This window comes from Oryzias latipes, chromosome 3 (genome assembly GCF_002234675.1).
Source record: "Oryzias latipes chromosome 3, ASM223467v1".
Lineage (NCBI taxonomy): Eukaryota > Metazoa > Chordata > Actinopteri > Beloniformes > Adrianichthyidae > Oryzias > Oryzias latipes.
The window spans coordinates 10537847-10557480 of record NC_019861.2 but is presented as its reverse complement, the minus strand read 5'-3'; the positions used below and the strand labels follow the sequence as shown (position 1 = coordinate 10557480).

The 19634-nt window shown below is 41.0% G+C and overlaps 3 protein-coding genes across 3 annotated transcripts in view; 2 read left to right on the top strand and 1 right to left on the bottom strand.

Annotated features, from left to right (window-relative positions):
• Window positions 1-324: 324 nt before the first annotated feature.
• Window positions 325-5774, top strand: LOC101164463 (solute carrier family 25 member 44). Its single transcript, XM_011487791.3, has 4 exons — window positions 325-525; window positions 2318-2986; window positions 3336-3463; window positions 4039-5774. The coding sequence occupies exons 2-4, from the start codon at window positions 2359-2361 to the stop codon at window positions 4228-4230; spliced, it is 948 nt and encodes a 315-aa protein (XP_011486093.1). The 5' UTR covers window positions 325-525; window positions 2318-2358; the 3' UTR covers window positions 4231-5774.
• Window positions 5775-7022: 1248 nt separating this feature from the next.
• Window positions 7023-16251, top strand: LOC101163960 (cellular retinoic acid-binding protein 1). The gene is made up of 4 exons (XM_004066861.4): window positions 7023-7209; window positions 8897-9075; window positions 9341-9454; window positions 15894-16251. Exons 1-4 carry the CDS (start codon window positions 7140-7142, stop codon window positions 15942-15944), a joined length of 414 nt encoding a protein of 137 aa, XP_004066909.1. The 5' UTR covers window positions 7023-7139; the 3' UTR covers window positions 15945-16251.
• LOC101163723 (paired amphipathic helix protein Sin3a) overlaps window positions 16128-19634 on the bottom strand; it is a 19099-nt gene continuing 15592 nt past the window's right edge. The window contains exon 21 of the mRNA XM_004066860.4: window positions 16128-17924. Within this exon, the coding sequence (XP_004066908.1) occupies window positions 17706-17924 (219 nt within the window). The 3' untranslated portion in view covers window positions 16128-17705. The remainder of the gene's footprint in view (window positions 17925-19634) is intronic.

Below are 19634 nucleotides of genomic sequence, written 5' to 3'. Positions count from 1 at the left end.
GTAAATATTAGAAGTGTCAAATGCAGTAAAGGACGGTGTATTGCCTGCGATATCAGTTCTGGTATTCTTTAAAATGTATTCTAGCTATTTTTTTAAATAGCAAAGTACGAAATATTGTAAACGTTAAATATAAGATTAAAACGCTCACAAAGTAAGGGTGCAGAGGGTGGGATTAGATAGCAGCGGGGCTTTGGTGTAGTGACACCTAAAGGAGAAACTCCTAAAGTAATAGAATATTTATTAAGTAATCCCGAAATGATCCTCCAGCCCTAAAGAGGAAAGTAAAGAGCAGTGATGAAACTTCCGTGGGAACAAAACGAAGAAGAAGAAGAAAGGCGGGACCCGATTGGCTGACTGTAGAGCATGGCGTTTGAATGAGACCAGGAAGAAGAGGAAGCTAGGAGGTTATAGCTTCGTAGGCAGCGACGTGCAATCAGGGTTCACAGATGCCAATAAACATGAGCTGACCTGCCCAAAATACGTCGATGATATGACAGAGAGGTAGAATGCAAGCTGTCTAAAGAGGTATGTGTGTGTAAAATGAATTTATATCAACTATAGATAACTTTGTTTACTTCAGAATTAGCTGATCGTGGGAAGGTTAGCTCGTCCCCGAACACATGCAGCAGGTTACTTATGCATTGAGATTGACGTGTGTGTCTCTTTGGGATTTCTACTTAATTTGTGTTGTTTTCTGAGAGTTGGTGGGTAAACAAAACAGCTTCCGTCACCTGCTGGAACACAGTGTCCTCTCTCGGCTCAGGGGTTAGTTGCAGTTTTAAGTTGAGTGTGTTTTTATCCTGAGAGGCGCTTAGAAAATAACTGTATTCTTTTGAACAACATTGATAGAAAGTGTCGTGTTTAAGTAAAATCCTGTAGTTTTGATGATTTTTAGAAATAAAGCTTCAGCGCTACTGCTTTTTGTAGAATAGAATGACCTTTGACTTTGAGCGATCCGGAAGGTAACCAGACATATAACCCGAAACACGCTGGGAACCACACCAAACAGGATCAGGTTTTCCTGGATCCTCTTCTTAAATTTGTCTTTTAAATGGACTATTATACTTGTAATAACCTCAAGGTGTTTTTCTTTGTTTGACGTTCTCCTTAGTTTTGTGTAACTAAGTAAAGAAAAAAAAAAGAAATGTGTTGTGATTACAAAACTATTGTATTGGGTGAAATGTAGAATAGAATCAATCCCACAAAGAAGAAATTATATTGTCACCACAATTCTATTCATAGCAGCAGATAGATGATGAATAACACTAAAAATACACTTAAAAAAATAACGACAATAGCTATTGTCCAGTGTCTATGAGGCGATGTAGAGTCTGATAGCTGACAGAAAGATTTCTAATACATATAATTTTTTTACATATGTTTTTTTTACAGTTACAGTAATTGTCAAACGATCACTGTTTTTATCTAAATGAATTTTTCAGAAAAAGAACCGAGTTTTGCTTGAACTCGTTTAATATGACCACAAATAAAGCAGTCAATGGTTGTTATAGAAACGTCAAAAGCCAAACTGCCGACTGTAGGTGTGTAACGAATAATCAACGAATCGATTTATATCCTGCGATCCAACCAGATCGATCTGTCTGAGACAAGTTGTTAATCAAATTGACCTATACCATTGTAAAATCATCATCATCTTTCTCTGAAGTAAGAATGACCAAGTTCCATCACAGCGGACAACACACATGTGATGCTGTAAAACCTGATCAGTCCATAATTCCAGTCTAATGTGTGGAAACACTTTGAATTTAGACATGTGACCATACAGCGTGGTAGAAAGTTCTAATAATGTTCCATTTGGATTAATTTGATATGGAAAAACAACAGTGAGCTGAACTTTAGGAAACTAAAATGTGAAAACATTTGCCAATCTTTGTTTTTTACTTGTTTGTTACTACACATATTTAATTTACACTTGATTATCTTGTTAGAAATGCAAGGAATCTAGAAACCAAATGGGAGTGTTCAAAATGAACCAACATGGACCATGAATCAGATCGTCAACTACAAATGAATATGAATGGAATTGTTCCAATGAACCCCTGCAAAACGACAGGATCTGGGTTGCTCTACTGGTTGGTCAACCAAACAGTGAAACTCCAGAAACAAGAGCAGCACAGTTGAAGGCAGCATTAATAACTACTAAGAAACCAAGGCTTCTATGGACGTTTTGAACATTTAAATTCATTTCATCTCCAATCTCGGTGCCGCTACACAGTCATGTCTGCCCTCGTTTGTATTTGGAAAAGCACATTATCTTTGGCACATTTTTCACGGAGCTTTTGTTTTATTTTGTCAGGCAGGTCTCAGTTTGATGTTCAGGCCCCTTAAGCTGAAAGGATGCAGCAGAAAAGAAATATCCAGATCATCGAGTGGGAGGACCTGGACAAAAGGAAATTCTACTCCTTTGGGCTGTTCATGACGATGACCATTCGGGCCACCGTCTACCCGGCCACCCTGATCCGCACCCGGCTGCAGGTGCAAAGAGGGAAATCCCTCTACAGCGGCACGTTCGACGCCTTCTTCAAGATCCTTCGGGCGGAGGGCGTGCGGGGCCTGTATCGAGGCTTCATGGTCAACACCTTCACGCTCATCTCAGGACAGGCGTACATAACCACCTATGAGCTGGTGCGGAAGTACGTCTCCCAATATTCTGATGACAACACCGTCAAGTCGCTGGTGGCGGGGGGCTCGGCCTCTCTGGTTGCTCAGAGCATCACCGTGCCGATAGATGTGGTGTCCCAGCAGCTCATGATGCAGGGTCAGGGGCAACACCTCACCCGCTTTCGGCTGACTTCCAACTCAGAGACTGGAAAGCCGAAGAAGGTCTTTGGCCAAACAAGGAACATTATGGCTCAGATCTTTGCTACTGATGGCCTGCCTGGCTTCTACAGGGGATACGTGGCCTCACTACTCACTTACATCCCAAACAGCGCCGTCTGGTGGCCTTTCTATCACTTCTACGCTGGTAAGGAGCTGTGGCAGTAACCCTTGTGGGGTCCAGATGACCCCACTCCCAACGTTAACGTTGGGAGTGGGGTCCTCTGGACCCCACAAGGGGTAAAGCTGCACATGCTTGGTTTTTCCTTGTTCTTGTTTGAGTATTTGTTTTGCTTTTGAAGAGGAGAAGGCCTATTTGTTTGATTTCTTTTACTTTGTGGCAAATCCAGTGAGTAAAATTTGGTTTGAAAAAAATCAAGGAACGTTGAATTTTAGGTTACGAGGGTTTTCCATTTAACCCAAATTCTCGTAGCTGCTAGTGAGACTGTTTTTCCACGGCGTCATGACGACGGTTTTTTGTGTTGTTGTTTTAACAGAGCAGCTCTCTAAACTGGCCCCCAGTGACTGCCCTCATCTGCTCCTTCAAGCCATGGCGGGACCTTTAGCCGCAGCTACCGCTTCAACCGTCACCAACCCCATGGATGTGGTCCGAGCGAGAGTGCAGGTAGTAGATCTGTAACCCAGATTTCAGTAATGGGGGCTTGAGTTAAAGACCCACTCCGGTGTTTGTAACATGTTCTTGTTGCATTTTTCTGATGATGGAGGACACACATAAAGGAAATTAGGGTTGAAGTTGCTTTACTAAGTTTATTCAAATTGTTGTGAATCAGGAGCCGACAAAAAAATGCTGTTTTAGATCCATGAACGTCTTTGTTTTCCTCGTTTGAGCTGGAATCTGGATCCAAACTGTACGGCTGGATAGGTCTAACATTGCTCGCCGTTTTTGTTGCACCACTAATGTTAGGCTGGGGGGTGTGAGGGGTTGTAAGCTAGCAGGAGAGAGTGTAAACAGGTGGATGATGGGTGGGTTGCTCCATAGCCACAATTCAGAGGTGAATTTCTGATCAACTCCCGACGCTCTGCAGAAATGATGTCCCAGAAAACAACACAGGATTTTTTGATTGAATCATATCTTATATTATCATCATCAAAAGATGGTCAGAGTGGGACTTGAATGGTTTGAGACCCATTTAAGCCTAAACAGTTCTTCTCTGGGCTCATAGTGGACTCTGATTTCAGGTTGAAGGCAGGACCTCCGTCGTCGAGACGTTCAAGCAGTTGATCCAAGAGGAGGGCTGCTGGGGTTTGACCAAAGGACTGTCCGCACGCATCATTTCCTCCACGCCCACCGCCATCGTCATGGTCGTCGGCTACGAGACGCTGAAGAAGCTGAGTTTGCGGCCCGAGCTGGTTGATTCGAGGCACTGGTAACAGACCGGTCCGCCGAGGAATCGTGTGCCATTTTCCAGGTGGGACTTTAAAGGGCCGATGGATGGTTCGGTTCTACAGCGAAACCGTGCGGGAACAGAACCAAACGAAATGGGTTTTTGTTTTTTGTTCAACAGTTTTCTCCTCAGTTGAATCATTTGCTGGTTTATGTGAAGCTGCTCAGCAGCGCGTGGTGCAAAAACAAAAACGCAACTAAGTGAAATATTTCACTGAAGTGACACCGAAAATATGAAAGCAAAAATCCTCATTCATTTTTGTTTATTTGAGCGTTTTTGCACTGCAGACAAGGGGACATGTGTAACTTGTTTGTGTGACTCGTGCGGTTACCGTAGTAACCTGCCTTTTCTGATCTTTAGCCAAAACCGAGGCTATGTCCGAATTCCCTCACTACTCCTAAAATCTATACGGTGTGGGACAATCTAGTGCCCTGGATTTTAAAAGCCATTCAGACCCCATACTCACTACTAACGACGTCACCGATTCCCAAAGTAAAAATCTAATAAATACGAAGATTACAAAGACTATTTATGAGAATCCTCTGTTTTCTGATGATGAAAACCTGGATTAAAAAAAACAAAAAAAACGATTAAATACTTTGTTTTCCCACATGAAAAGCGCAATGCATTGTGGTCTATGATTGCCAATTTAGAGAGCATTGATGCAAACTGTTTTTTCGCAGAGACTTCTGGGAAATTTCTAGGGCACTGTATTTTGGAATTGCAGATACAGACATCCCAAAAACACAGCGGATGCCCTAAATAGTGCACTAAAGTAGTGAAGAATTCGGCTACAACCCCAGAGATGTTTGGGGTGAGTCAAGATCAGCAGTAAATATTCACTTATGTGAAAGAATATTCACCAAGCCCATGCTTTTTATGAGCCGTGTTTGAGGCTGCAAGAGTGAAAAACGGAGCTGGAAAAACAGGACTTTTGGATTTTGTTCTGATTAAAAAGCGAAGCTTAACAGTGAGAGATTTAACTGTTTCTGGTTCTTTACTTGTCGTCTCATCATTGATGCAGGAAAATTCCAAGTATTCGGATCTGTTTGCATTTGCTTTTTGTTTGGAAATGCTAAGTGCACACTAGAGGGCAGTAAGCCCCCCCCCCCCTGTACAGTTCTTATTAAAGTGCAATAATGAGGTTTTTGTCGTTTTCCACACAAAATGTGACTCTCGTTATGCGTGACGTGTCTCAAAAGGAACTCCCTTTGTGTAATTTATTTGTTTTTGGTCTGCGATTGTGATTCTTTTGACGAACCACAGAAGTGTTTAAAGATCAGTGTCATTTTAATGCTTTTCCCCTCATTTTAAAGCAACACAAAAATTGTTTGTTTTTTACAGTCTGTGATCAATTTTAGCCCAAAAGACATTCATAGAAGTGAATCTATTTTTACAGAGGAACTTGGATGCCACTTCTTGCATTGCAGTTTGTTGTGGACCACAACCATCAGAGGCAGAATTGGTTTCTTTTCATTTCTGTTAGTGTCTCTTTGGACATTTTGGTCAATAAAGAAAAACAAAAAAAAACCTGTTTGGAGTTTATATTTCTATTTCAGTTTTCTATGTCAGCTGCTGGTTCCGTGTGAGGAATAAGCTCCTTTCAGTCTCAATAAATGCATGTATGGCCGGTGTTCATTCTTCAGATTAGGGGTCCGGAACCTTTAAAGAGCCAAATGGGCCAAAACCCACCAGGAGCCAACTAGTTTAGTGTTTAAGACATTCATTTATAAACTGTTGCTTCTTACAATCATTTAATTATAACAATATTATATTTTTCTTTGCATTTTACCTTTATTCTTTTGACAGTAGCACATACGAGTTCCTTTCAAAATAAAACACACCCTGTGTCAAATAAGAGGCTGCTGGTACAGCAGATTTACTTGAATTAAGAATGAAACAAATCCAAGTCAAACATATTTTCCATCACTGCTGTGCTGTCGTCCTGTAAACATGCACATGCAATTTACCGGTAAGCCAAAAAAAAGCCCACAATGGAGGAATAAAAGATGCTTGTGGTCCTGGAGACTCAGGTTGAAGCTCCAGATAAGGTCTTCTTTTTGTTGCTGTAGAGTTGTGCTCTTGTGTTACTGAAACTGAACTGTTGAATGTTTCACAAAGTGGGCAGCAGGTGGCAGCACAGAGCACCGCTTTCACTTCTCCCTCCATGGTTATCTTCTCAAAACTTTCCTATTCTCCTCACTTTGGACCAACTTTTGCCTTTAGAAATGGATCCACAGGGAAATCGGATGATGAATGGAAGGGACTGGGATGGGTGAGGATGGCGGAGGCCCCGTCGGAGCTGACGCCTCCTGCTGGAATGACAGAGTGCTCCCTGCTCTGCTGGGTGCATTATTTATCAAGATGTGTCTTAAAGGCACTTTATCAAAAAGATTGATGAGGAGGCGTCAGGCAGGGAACAAATCTGAGAGGAAGGGCCCCTCGTTTGGGTGGGATGCGGTGCTGCTGGCAGAATCCAAACAAGGATTGCATTGTGGGAAAAGGTTTTAGAATAAAAAAGACTGATCCAAACAAATAGGATGATGATTCAAATGTATTCTAAGGTTCTGCTGAAACTGGGAAAATATGTTTAGGCCTGAAGATGCTCTCTGAATAAGTAACATTTACTCCTTTTTGGTAAAAAAAACCTCATATTTTTCTTTGAGGAATTGGAGGAAATGATTTTAGTGGAGGAAGCAGAAGAGGAGGAAGAAGAGGAGAGGGTTTGGTCTGCGGTGTGGCTCATTACACACAGGGAGGAGAGAAGGAGGCATCATGGGAGGGAGCAGAAGGATGGACGGATGGACAAAAGAAAGCGTTTGGAGAGGCAGCTGAGGAGACGGAGGACAACAGGAGGCGCTGGCAGGAACACCACCGACACGCCGGGAGGAAAAAATGGCAAATTTTTCAGGAACATGGAAAATGAGAAGCAGCGAGAACTTTGATGAGTTACTGAAAGCTCTAGGTGAGGAGGTTCAACCCTTTTCTTTTCTGTTCTTAGCCTGGATTTTGCAAAACAAGCAACTAAATTCAGAGTAAAAGTCGCATTCTTTCTTCTTTTTATGCTTTTTTTGCCTTTTTTAGACAAAATATATATGAGAGATGCTGAGTCTATATTTTATATTGAGTTAGTTTAAAAAAATTAGATAAAAGCATCTCCTGAAAGCCGAACAAAAAAGCATGAGACAAACTTTGCCTCAATAAAACAACAGTTTTGGGTCATTTTACTAGGATTTCTAACATGGAGCCAAATGTATTTCTAAATCTGAAAATTAGTTGAAGACACGAGCAGCATGACAAATGAAAACAAAGGCTTCTTTTCTTGATTTCGCACTTTGCCTGAACCTGAACGATGGAAAATGAAGTGGTTCCTGTCATTTAGAAGACAACATTTGCCCGATGGAGCCACGGTCTGCAACCCTCAAAAATTAAAGATCCATTCAGGTCAATTTTAGTGACAACGACCCAACAGGAGCCACAAAGTCTAACACTGATTTGTATTTATGTCATTGTTACAATTATGATCCACATAAATTAAGGTTGGGTTTTTCTTTGGGAGGGGCATAAAGAAAACCTATTGAGAAACAGCCTTTTTTATAAATACAAAATAGCTTTGACAGAAGTTCACATGAAATCCTTTCAAAATAAAAGACACAGGATCATCGTAATGCAGCAGAAGTTGTAGTTGGCAGTGTAATGTCGCAGTGATTAAAAAAAGGAATCACAGTTTGTAGTGCATCTCACCCAGAAATTCATGACTGGAACTCAGAAAGATTAAATCAAAGACAATTAAGTAACCCTTACTGTATTTTATAAACCATTAAAATTCCTTAAATTTGTTCAAAACCATAAACTCCTCCTTATAATCTGGCGCACCTTAATTCTGTTCATGTTTGCTGACCTTAAACGGATTTTCTGTGTCACACAACGCTCAAAAATTAGTCAAAATGTTTTACTTCGACTCCTGGTACCCACTGCTCCTCAACTGTTTGTGAATGAATCAAATACAGTTTGAGTTACTTTATAGTTACTTCCTATCTAATGGGGTCCAGATGACCCCACCCTTACATTGACATGTTAGCCCTAAGATGACAAAGGTGTAGAGGATTTCATGTAAACTATGGACACCAGTGAAGATCACAAATCATTGAAGATGATGACACCAGGTGACCCCACTCCCAACGTTAACGTGCCTTGGAAAGCACAAGGGTTACAATGAACCAGAGAGCCACAAAGGAGGAGTGAAAGGGCCACATGTGGCTTTGGAGCTGCAGCTTGCAGAGCCTTGTGCTGGAGGGTTTACCAAAGCAGACATGGTCAGCATTCCTGGCTCTCCTCACCTTGTCACTGCACCCTCCACATCCGATAGCAGTTAGAACCCACAGCTGCTTTCAGATCCTCCTCAAACACGACCCCAAATCCCCTTCACACCTGGAATATTCCGTTTAAACTCAACAAAAGTGAAACAAGAGGGACAGTTTCTCCTCATCAAGTTTCATTTTTGAAACTGAAGGTCAAATGTGTCAGGCGCTCTGACAAAAATGTGACACCACCCAGACCCAGACTGCAAAAACGGGAGAGAGAAAATGTGTTTTTTTTTTACCCTTTGAACCGTTTGACTCCCTGATCCAACACGTTCAGTTTTATTTCAGGGGTCAACGCCATGTTGAGGAAGGTCGCAGTGGCGGCTGCATCCAAGCCCCATGTGGAGATAAAGCAGGACGGCGAACATTTCTACATCAAGACTTCCACCACTGTTCGCACCACAGAAATCAGCTTTCAGATCGGAGAGGAATTCAACGAGGAGACAGTGGATGGCAGGAAGTGCAAGGTAGTAATACAGTCATGAACATTTCAGATGACCACATGTGAGTGGAATAACAAAAAAAAAAGGGACGATTCATGAGCACCTGAAGGCACCGACACGTCGACCTTCAGTGACATGAAACAAAAACGGGTGAATTCTCAGAAAACCCATCTAGAAAGTGACTCAAAGTTGCATGCCTGACAAACGTTTTTGTTTTTTTGGCGATACGGCTTGAAAGTGGGTGGGTGTAAAATGAGAAAAACCACAGGAAAGTGTTGCTTTTCTGCAGAGTTTGGCGACATGGGAGACCGAAAATAAAATTTACTGCAAGCAGACTCTGGTGAGTGGGAACGGCCCGAAGACCTTCTGGAGCCGGGAGCTCAAAGGGGACGAACTCATATTGGTGAGTTTGGTGAATGATCGACCTCATTTGCAGTGCAGAAACGTGCGTGTTTAGATCACACATATCCTTTCTTCAGATTATCTGTTTGGTTTAAAGTTCACTTTCACTGAATTCTGGGCCTCAAAACACTCTCGTCCCACAAGTCTGATAGATTCTCCCCTTAATGACGGAGCTCTATCAGCAGATGTTTGGATGCTTTTCAAAGTGGGACTGGTTGTCAGTGCTGGAAATCTCTCCGTTCACATAATCCATTCGGTGTTTCAGCTTTTCTTTCCCTGCCACAACGCAAAAACAACAGAGCAACCAGATGGACGGTCAGAAATTCTGGCCCATAATGCATCAGCACTGAAACTCCTGAAAGAAAAACGTAGAGAAAAATATCACAAAGCTCGGGTTTCTTGAAGATTAAAGGAAAAAGTTGATTCCTCACTTGCATCTGTGGCAAACACACAACTAGCAGCTGTTTGATTTGAAAAACGTTCAGTCTGGAAAAACTGTTCTAATCCCACGTTTTGATGATTTTGCTGTTCCTTGATAACATTGTTTTTCTTGCAGACAGAAAATAAGTCTTTCATTTTTAGAAAATTCTGTTTTTGCAGCACAAGATTATCAAGTCTTTACAAAAAACAAACATTTATTTCATTTAATACCATTACAAAAAATTACTACAATACTAAACGACAATAGATTGTGTTCCCCTGTGTAGTTCAGGGCTGTTTCCTCATCATTTGTCCGCCACCAGGTGAGATCTTGCACGGAGCTCCAGGTGGAGGGAGACTATCAGTGATCTTGGTTTTTTTTTTTTCCTTTTTCTTTTCTAGTCATTTCTCGAAAAGTTGATCTTTCCTCACTGAGCTGCTTTTATACGGTAGATTGGGTCATCCCAGTCTTGTTCAGGTAACCTTGTCCTTGGATGGAGACGTTGCCATCTGACTGTTGAAGGGTGTGGACAGTTGTCCTTTATACAGATAACAGATGAATACAGGAAATGAGCGGAGGATAGAAAAACGTCCTAAAAGTTTCACTCCGATCCTCTTTTGATCTGCTGCCAAAGTGTCTTTTAATTATGATTATCCAAAAATCTGTGTCGTTTTCTAGGACAGAGCCAAAAGCAAAGTAGTTCATTAGAAATCCACCTCTGAGTTGTGGGCAGGACTCTTGGTGCCCCCTTCCCATCACCCATCTGTTTACGCTCCCTCCCACTAGCTTACAGCCCCTCACAACCCCAACCTAACATTACCGGTGCAACTTAAGTGGGGAGCAGATTGATCCAGATTCCAGGTCAGACGAGGAGAAAAAGACTTGAATGCGAGTGGATGCATCAAAAAGTGGGCACGGCGGGGAGCCTGTGGCACGCCCTGCATATTTTCTGTCACAAATACGCCTTTTCTCAAACGGCATGTTTCTTGTCTGCTCCTGATTTACAACAATTTAAATGAAGAAATACTCAGAAATGCACATTTGAGCCTAATTTTCTACATGTGACCTCCATCATCAGAAAAGAACACGTTAAAAACACCAAAAACTCCATTTTTATCAGAATGGATCTTTTAGAAGAGAGTCTGTGAGCAACTAATATACAAATGAATTCACTCAAACTCTTACGATATGATTTCCTTGATTCTTTATTTGTTTTTAACATTCTGTTTAGCGATGTTGAACATTATTTTGTCTTAGTATCTTCTGACGCTGCTCAAGCCTCAATCGCTACATTTTGCAGAAACCTTTTTTCTCGTGGCTCAGCAAAGGAAAGCCCTCCAAGTTCATTAAACTTTCATCATTATATGTTCAGTTTCAGGCGGCACCTCAGTCTGTGTCTGTCAGAAATAAAACTGCTTCAAGTTCCAGGCTTACCAGAAAAAAAGTCCCAGCAACAAAGCTGTAAACATCTGTTCCACTTTTTCTGGCCAGATGGACCTAACCCCCCTCCAAAAAAAAAAAAAAAAAAATCTTTTGTCCAGTCTGACTTTGATGGAGATCTCTGTACGGAGTGACTGTCTCTCCTTTAGGAGGGGGCTGCAATTTGGACTAAATTCCGATTTTCAGATGTGAAACAAAGAGTCGAACTCTGAAAATGTGTTTCTGTTCAGCATGAAGGTGCGTATGTCTGCTCATGCTGAAGCAATACGCCGTAATCTGATCGGTATGTGGGAATAAATCGTGAGGGAAAAAAGGAGCAGGAGGTCAGGCAGAAGAGCGTCTTCTCATGTTTAGATATGGATGATCTCAGTTCAAATAAGCTGTGAGAAGAAGATGAATCCAGAGATTCTCTGCCTGTTTCTTTTACCATCTCTGTGTCAAATTTACTGTTCTAACTTCATACTTCAAGACTTGACACACTTAAAATGGAAGAAGCAAAACTGGCTCCAATTCAGAAATCCTTCGTTTTGGTTGTTTGTGGCCTCATTTATGCAAATCCATAAACTTTTGAGAACATTTCAACTTTTTATTGCTGAGAATGATTGTACATCTGTTTTTCTTTTTAAGGTTTTGTATGTCCTGATAAAACACACTGCTCACACTGTCGTTAAAAAAAGATGAAAAAAAAAGAAAAGTCTCCAATGAAAATATTACAGCAGTCGTTAAACAGGCCAAAAATGTAGAGGCCATGTGTGGAGGACCTCAAGTCATTATCCTGCTGGACCACCTTTAAGACTAAGCATTTGAATTTGTTTTTTTGTGTGTGCGATGTTATCAGATTCTAAATATCACTGTGGAGGAATGTTTTTCTGCTCGGTTTCTGTTGAGCTGAAACCTGGGCCCTTCTGGTCCATATCAGGTCCATCTCATGCAGATTCACCCACAGTCGTCTTTTGGTTGCACCAGTTTTTCTAAACGTTTGAAGCGATTGTGCCCAACGTGTGCAAATCATGGCCACCACCTGTCCTCCACTGTCCTGTCCCGTCCAGCTTATGCTCATCATGAAAGCAAACACTGAAACTGACTTCTTAGGTTCTTCTATCATCAGACACGGTTGTGTTTTTTCACGTTCCTTACATGTTCATGTCCGTCGAAACATGTAAGGCATGTGAAAAAAGAACCCAAGAAGTCAGTGAACAACACGGACACTATGAACTTTGTTGAACAAAAACACTGAAACTGTCGGGTTGCTACTGTTTCAGGGACTCTAGGACATCATTAAGGCCGTGTCACACAGCCACACATACTTTTGGTGCATTTTCTACGTATCAAATTCCCGGCTTTGGTGATCCATGCGTGATTGACGTAATTCCCGTGTTTGTTTTTTTTTTGCCTTCTTCATGTCCGTTGAGGGTTTCAGCCGACGGGTGTTTACGTGAATTCGGTTTTGAGATGTTCAACATTTTTTGTCGGTTTAGAATTGCGCAGTTTGTGCGTATTTAACGGCGTTTTTACGTGATTGTGACATGAATCTTATGAAATTGTGTGTGATTTTTGTGAGAGGCAAACGAAAATTTGTGTCTTTCCACGACCGTTCCACGTGTCTGACAGACTTTTCATGAATGTGCCACGGACGTATAGCTTTTTATGTGTGCATTCACATTCAAATTACTCAATTGACGCACGAAGGTCTCAATGATCACGCACGTTGACTTACGTGTTCTTTGCGTGGTTTACTCGTACTTCTATGGTTTTTAACGTGGTTCATTCGTGATACACCACTTGTTCACGTATATTCACGTATGACCAGCTTTCATCCGTGCACAAAATGTAAATATTGGCTGTGTGACATGACCTTAAAATAGATGAAAACCCACTAAGACGGGTAACAAAGGATGTATGCAGAACTTGCTATGGGTTCAATGACTATTTTACAGACATGTTTGGTTATTTTAAAGATCTTTACTGTCTGCATTATGTGGACATAAGTCCGGTGAAATGCTGTGGTTACAGAAAGCTGGCCCCGCCCTCCTGATCAGACGCTGGCGTCTCGTCCTCTGTGAGTCGTTCCAACTACCCTGGCTGCAGCCTGCAGAATGGGTCATCATAGTGGAATGCTTTGATTGCAGAGGAATGTGAACACGCTGTGGAATGTTAGCCCCGCCCATGCTGAGCCCGTCTTCTTCTTTGGTGGTTTTACAAGTTTCCATGTGCAATATTGCCACCTACGGGTTTTTAAGGAGTTTTTCCTTACTGTGAAGGGGGGGGGTCTAAGGGCAGGGATATCAGTTTAGCTTAGTCTTTTTTGTTAAAGTTTAGTATTATCCTAATGCATTCTTTGTATTCATGATCCCTTTTTCATTGTATGTGCTAAAATAAAATAAAAATATTTAATTGAATTAGGGAATTTCTACCATGATTCCTGCCTTCTTATGCCTTTTACAAGTTTCCATGTGCATGCATTAGGGAATTAATAAATTCTGTCTGGCCTCACAGACTCAAAAAATAACTCATTGGATGAACTCAATTTAATTGTTTTGTCAGGATTTACATCCAATAAATATGAGTAACCCCACCTCAAAGTAAATTCTTCCATGTAATGAAATATAATCGAGTTAGTCGAACTAAATTTTATCAAGAAAGGCAAAGGAAAAAAAAATAAGCAACAACGGTTTAATGCTAGATTCGAACTCAGAACCTCTGAGTTGTTAACCCGCTATCTAAGCCACTGAGCTATCACTCCGGTGATCACGCACCTGATCATGATCGTCTTTCGTCTTATTGGGAGAAGCCGAGTTGAAGCGATTTCATGCCACAGTTTCGTTTTTTACGTGGAAAAAGCGAACTAAAGTTTTCACTTTTGAAAAGTCGAAGGATTTGAAGGACTAATAGTCATACCAGGCATTACATTAGATGAAGGAGTTGAACATTTTAAAAGTTCAATGGTTAAAATAGGTGAAAAATTGTAGCCGTGAGACGGCAAAAAGAATAAAGAGAAACAGGAAAACAGCATTCAACAGCATGCCCCTTACTTGAACTCAATTATTTTGGATTACTGGAGTTATAGGGGAAACTATTTATACATTTTGTGTTAGGTCAATTAAATGTAGATACAATCTTTTAAAATAAATATTTTTAAATAAAACATACAGAATTTTATTGTGTTACATGAAAGAGGGGCTTGAATCATTTTTTTGAGTGATACATAAAAAAAATTGCACCATTCAAATTTTCCTCCTTCTGTTCTCTTTCTTCCTCATACAATTCACAATGACACAAAATGTGCTCCACTGATTCTTCCCCTTTCCTGCAATCACAACTGCTGTGACAAAGGTGAATCAAATGCACGGGCTCAGCGTGGGCGGGGTTAACATTCCACAGCGTGTTCACATTCCTCTGCAATCAAAGCATTCCACTATGATGACCCATTCTGCAGGCTGCAGCCAGGGCTTACTCAGTCGTTCTGGGAATCACCCCACCTTCCAGATGGAGCAGCTCAATTATTAACACACACAGCATGCAGAACCATTTCCAGACTAAAACTGATGCGTTCTTTTCACTGATGTCCCTCTAAATCAGGGGGGCCCAAAGGGGGCCAGATTTGGTGAGGTGAAAATGTTTGAGGACATTCCTTGAAATATTTTTAAATGAACAGTTTATGGCAATGGCATCCTTTTCATTTTTCTCAAAGAAAACAAATAAATCCAAATAGATTTTTACCAAAATTACCATCATTTCCTTCTTTTTTTTTTTGCACCATTCATCCCCAGTTTGGCGTGTCTGGTCTGGTGATATTAAACTCCATGAGAACAGCCACAGTCTCTTGGCGTGTTAGGCAGACAGTTTTTTTTGCATTTCAAAAAACAGATAAGCCAATTTCCACAAGTCCTTCCAGCGGTTTGTTTACCTTACTGTCAACTTTCCTTTTTTTATATTTACAGTGGACATTCAGAAATGAGCTAGAAAGTTGAATCTTAAAGTTAAATCTAATGCAGCCGACCACAAACAAGAATCTGTAAACAGGGTTTTTAGGGAATGCTGGGGGCCGCATAGTGATTTCTGAGAGGAGCGTGTTGGAAATGTGGAACTTAGGCTGCAGTCGCCCACAGGCCAGACTTTGGACATGCCTGTTCTAAATATTCATTAAAATAGTTGAAAACATTAATTTGACACAATAATAGCTTCTTTTTTTTTTAGTTTAAAGAAAACGTGACAGAACTGACTTTTGTGGAAAATGTATTGAAAGATGTTTAAACTTTATATTCTTAGATTATGAAAGTTTGTTAAAAGAAAAACAACTGAAATTATTATTATGACTTTATAGTCAAACGCCAAAATATAAATAAAGCTCTTATAGATGATATTTGTCCCCAATTCCATAAAGAAATAACAATAAGAGGATGTGGAAACTTAGAGAAAAACTGGAAAACATTCATCCGACCTAAAAATAATTTAAAATCTAAACTGCTTACAGCCCTTTTACTGCTTCATGTCAGTTTTTCTGTGTTAAATGAGTTTAAAAAACCCACAAAGACAAGATACCTAAAGTTTCCTTCTCCATCTGAATCTCTCTTTGCAGACCTTTGGAGCCGACGACGTGATCTGCACACGGGTCTACGCACGAGCGTAGCTGAACATCTTCCCACCTGCCGGGTTTCCAACCTTCACCTCCAGTCGTTTGTTTTTCATCCTCAACTCCCATTTTAGTTTAGAAATAAGCGAATTCGGTTTTCCAGTTTACCACAAATAATTGCTAGAATACTAATAGAATGCTGTAACTGCATGTGGATAAAAACAAAAGTGGCCAACCGAGTTTCTGTCTACTCAAAGAATAGTTTAATGCCAAACACCATAACACTCATATACAACAATGTAAAAGTCCAGAAGTGACACAATAAACAAGGTACAAACAGTATCTGTATGTACAATCAGCTCCCAGAGGGAAGCCTGCGTGTGTTTCTTCTCTATTAAACACGGTGAATATAAAAATAAAAACCCAAGTATTAAACTGTTTCAGGATTGTCTGCAGCCGCTTGTGTTGCTGCCGGGAGTGAAACCTTTTTGCCAGTGGAGCCTGCTTCTGTGCGTGTTTGGTCAATGTTTGTCACAAAACATTTGTAAAATCCTGCTCTGAGAGGTTCGCTGTCCAGCCACAGGTGGGACGTGTGTGTTTCCCCCCTTAACATTCACATTTGTGTTCCAGCGAGACGAACAAACCAACAGCTTCCATAAACTGTCACTCCAGGGATTATTGCTGGTTTTTAACCCTTAAAGGAACCTCCACCCTCCCTCCAACAATGGCTGACCTCCTTAAACTCACCAAGCATCCGCCATAAGACAAACTCGCAAAGAAGTTCTTGTTGAAAAACCACCTAATGAGGATCCAGATTCTGGCCGTATCACAAAAAGCAGGAGATGCTTGTTATGGTTGGGGCAGTTTGACGGGGCGGGGCGGGGCGGGGCATACAAGTGTCCTGTCCTGGGATGAGGAGAAATGGCTGCTCAGCTACATTCAATCAGCACGTGTGCTGCTGACGCCTGAAGGTAGAAATGCACAGACAGGAACCCCAGCACATAAAAATAAACAACTCTTCTACAAAAGAAACACTTCAGGGACAACACAGATCATAAATAAGAGAAGAAAAAAACTGGTTTCTGAGCATCTTCCTTTGGTTAAAAAAAAAAAAAAAGTTAAAAGCTTTCTATCTTTTTAAAACTCTGCTGGGTAAAGGTGTTAATGTCTGCTACACATAAATGACACCTGATTTAAAAAAAAAAAATCATCTAGATATGAACATATTTACAGGAATTGTTCGGGCAGTTATAAATTATTGTACTGGACGCACAAAATTGGCATTGTATGAATGCCAAGCATCTACCACACCATTGTAGACGTACATGTATGTTTGTGAGAACATTCACAGGCTGTACAGGTTTACAGATAGAAGTCCCATTCAAGTCCAAGAGTCTACTCTTTAACCAGAGGCAGGGGGCACTTGTTACCAAAAGACCCGGGCAGAGGTCCTTTCATTTCCCGTAAAGTTGGGAGGCGTCCTTGAGATCTGCATTCTTCCTGAAGTTGTTTCTGAAAAGGTCAAACTTGTTGAAACCATGAATAACACTTGAGCGGGTACAGAAGCATGTTCTCCCTCCAACGTATTTACATTTCTTTGTTTTTATTTAAAAAGGGCTCAGATGGGAGGCTCCTGTAAAACTTTAGTCTACATAGGTTGTAAAATCATAAAGGAATCATTTAAACGTTTTTTTTTAAAATGAGGATGGACCACCAACAGGAATTTGGCAACTAAATACAGCGATAGGAAACAAACAAAATGAACAAAAACTTTAGCTTTGAAAGTGTGTCGTCTTAATTGCTGCGCACAGATTTGTCCTACAGCGTCCTGTACTTCACCCGGTACTTGTTGACGTTAAGATAGTGGAGCACTTCGGGGCAGCGAGTGGTGGTGCACGACAAAAGTCCTTCGCGTTCGTCTCCCATCAGCCACTTGTGGTTGTCTGCAGCCATTTCGCTCGTCACATGCTCCTTGGCCCAGGCGTCCAGCCAGGTCTGAAAGCGCCTGTGCAGACGCGTGTTCACCTGCTGGTGGGACTGAACGACAGAGCGGAGACGCACACGTGTGAACGGCAGGATTCATGCAGCAAAGGCAGTCCAATTCACTTAAACTGTACAAAATCTACAAACCTTTTTGAATGTTCTATTTCTAACGTTTTACTTTAATAAAACAATTCAACTGAATCAGGTCAAAAAGAGACAGGACAGTTGTCAAATGGACCAAACGGCAGGGCTGTGCTCAAGCTAACAGCAGCAAAAACACGCAACTTTAAAACAAAAGCTTGACTTATTTATAAAGCACTTTAGCAAAACATACATGTGTCTACAGAGATGAGGGGAACCCCAACACTGGTAAAGACCTCCGGGTATAAAAATAGTCTGTTAAACATTTTATCTGCATCAATCTGAGCCTCGCTTGTTTGACTTCTATCCTCTACCGGGTGGATTGTCAGAATTGACAGAGAAAGTAAACCCAAGTGCAAATCCCAAGATCCAACCAACTCCAGGATGTAAACATGTACACAAATGTAGACAAAAGAAGAAAATAAGAGGATCACATTTTAAATAAATGTTGGGCTTATTTACGGTTCCACGTGTTGGGATACAAACCAAAAAAATGTATTATGATGGATTACAAAATCAGAAACTTTATGAAAATTAGATGAAGAAACAGCGTTCACATCTGACGCGCATCCTTCAACCTGTGTTAGCCCCTGATGTTCACACTGGACAAGCAGGGAGGGGCTTCTCCTCCCCCTCCTTTTTCTACCGTTTACTAGCGCACGACTTCAGCAGACAGAGGTTTGGTGCAAAGCGGCGCAAATCTCGTGAGTTCCGTCTGGGCACAAACCATAATGATGCATTTCTCCTCTATGATCAATTTTCAAACGGGTGGCACGTCTGTAAATCAAAAGGGACGCCATCTATAGGCCGCTACCAAATCCGAGTCCCTGATTAGTCAAAGTTTGACCTGGTTTATCTTTTGACACTCGTTCAATGTAGCTACATGTGAATGCAGGAGTTTACAAGCGTTTACATAGACTTTTTATCGAAAGTGTCCGTTTGAATGCGCGTTGCCGAGGGCAATGTGAACGTAGCTTAAAGCTGAGGATATAGCGATGTCTTGAGATAGAAACATAAAATGACCATCTGACTTAGGGCTGCACGATATGAGGAAAACTTGCGATATGGGATATTAGTGATCAATATTGCGATAACGATAAATTTGCGGTAAATAAACAAATAGAAAAATAAACAAAAACATCATTCCCATTTCATTGCAACAGTTTAAAAATTATACTCCAAATGACCCTCATCGACATGGGGGACAAACATCAGGGTGGCTAACCCTGGGGGGTATTCCAGAAAGCAGGTTATGCTAGCTCTCACGATAAGTTTGAGGCTAAGGAAGTTGATAACCTCAGCTTTCTGTTCCAGAAATGGAGGTATGTTTCAGGGTATGTCAAGTTGCCATAGCAACTCATGCTCTGAACATAACCTGGTCGGGAGCAGGTTTAGTTGAAGCTTAGTTTGTTTACAGAGAGGTGAAGCAGCATGGCGTGTCCATTTGAAGATTATTTAGTGGATGAAGAAGCTCAGATAATACTTTTTTCACCATGAGAGGGTGACAAGACCACATATGGATGCTGGAAAAATAATTTTTTACTTTGATCTAACTTAATTATTTGTTTCAGTTAAGATAAATCTTTTTTTGTAAGTCAGTTTAAAAATTACACGTAGTTTTCA

Bases quoted from the DNA above. Each gene is read 5' to 3' on its own strand.
- LOC101163960 (XM_004066861.4), top strand. From the start codon at position 7,140: ATGGCAAATTTTTCAGGAACATGGAAAATGAGAAGCAGCGAGAACTTT. The intron at 7,210-8,896 runs GTGAGGAGGTTC...GTTTTATTTCAG, and splicing joins TGAGTTACTGAAAGCTCTAG to GGGTCAACGCCATGTTGAGG. The intron at 9,455-15,893 runs GTGAGTTTGGTG...CTCTCTTTGCAG, and splicing joins AAGGGGACGAACTCATATTG to ACCTTTGGAGCCGACGACGT.
- LOC101164463 (XM_011487791.3), top strand. From the start codon at position 2,359: ATGCAGCAGAAAAGAAATATCCAGATCATCGAGTGGGAGGACCTGGAC. The intron at 2,987-3,335 runs GTAAGGAGCTGT...TTGTTTTAACAG, and splicing joins TTTCTATCACTTCTACGCTG to AGCAGCTCTCTAAACTGGCC. The intron at 3,464-4,038 runs GTAGTAGATCTG...CTCTGATTTCAG, and splicing joins TGGTCCGAGCGAGAGTGCAG to GTTGAAGGCAGGACCTCCGT.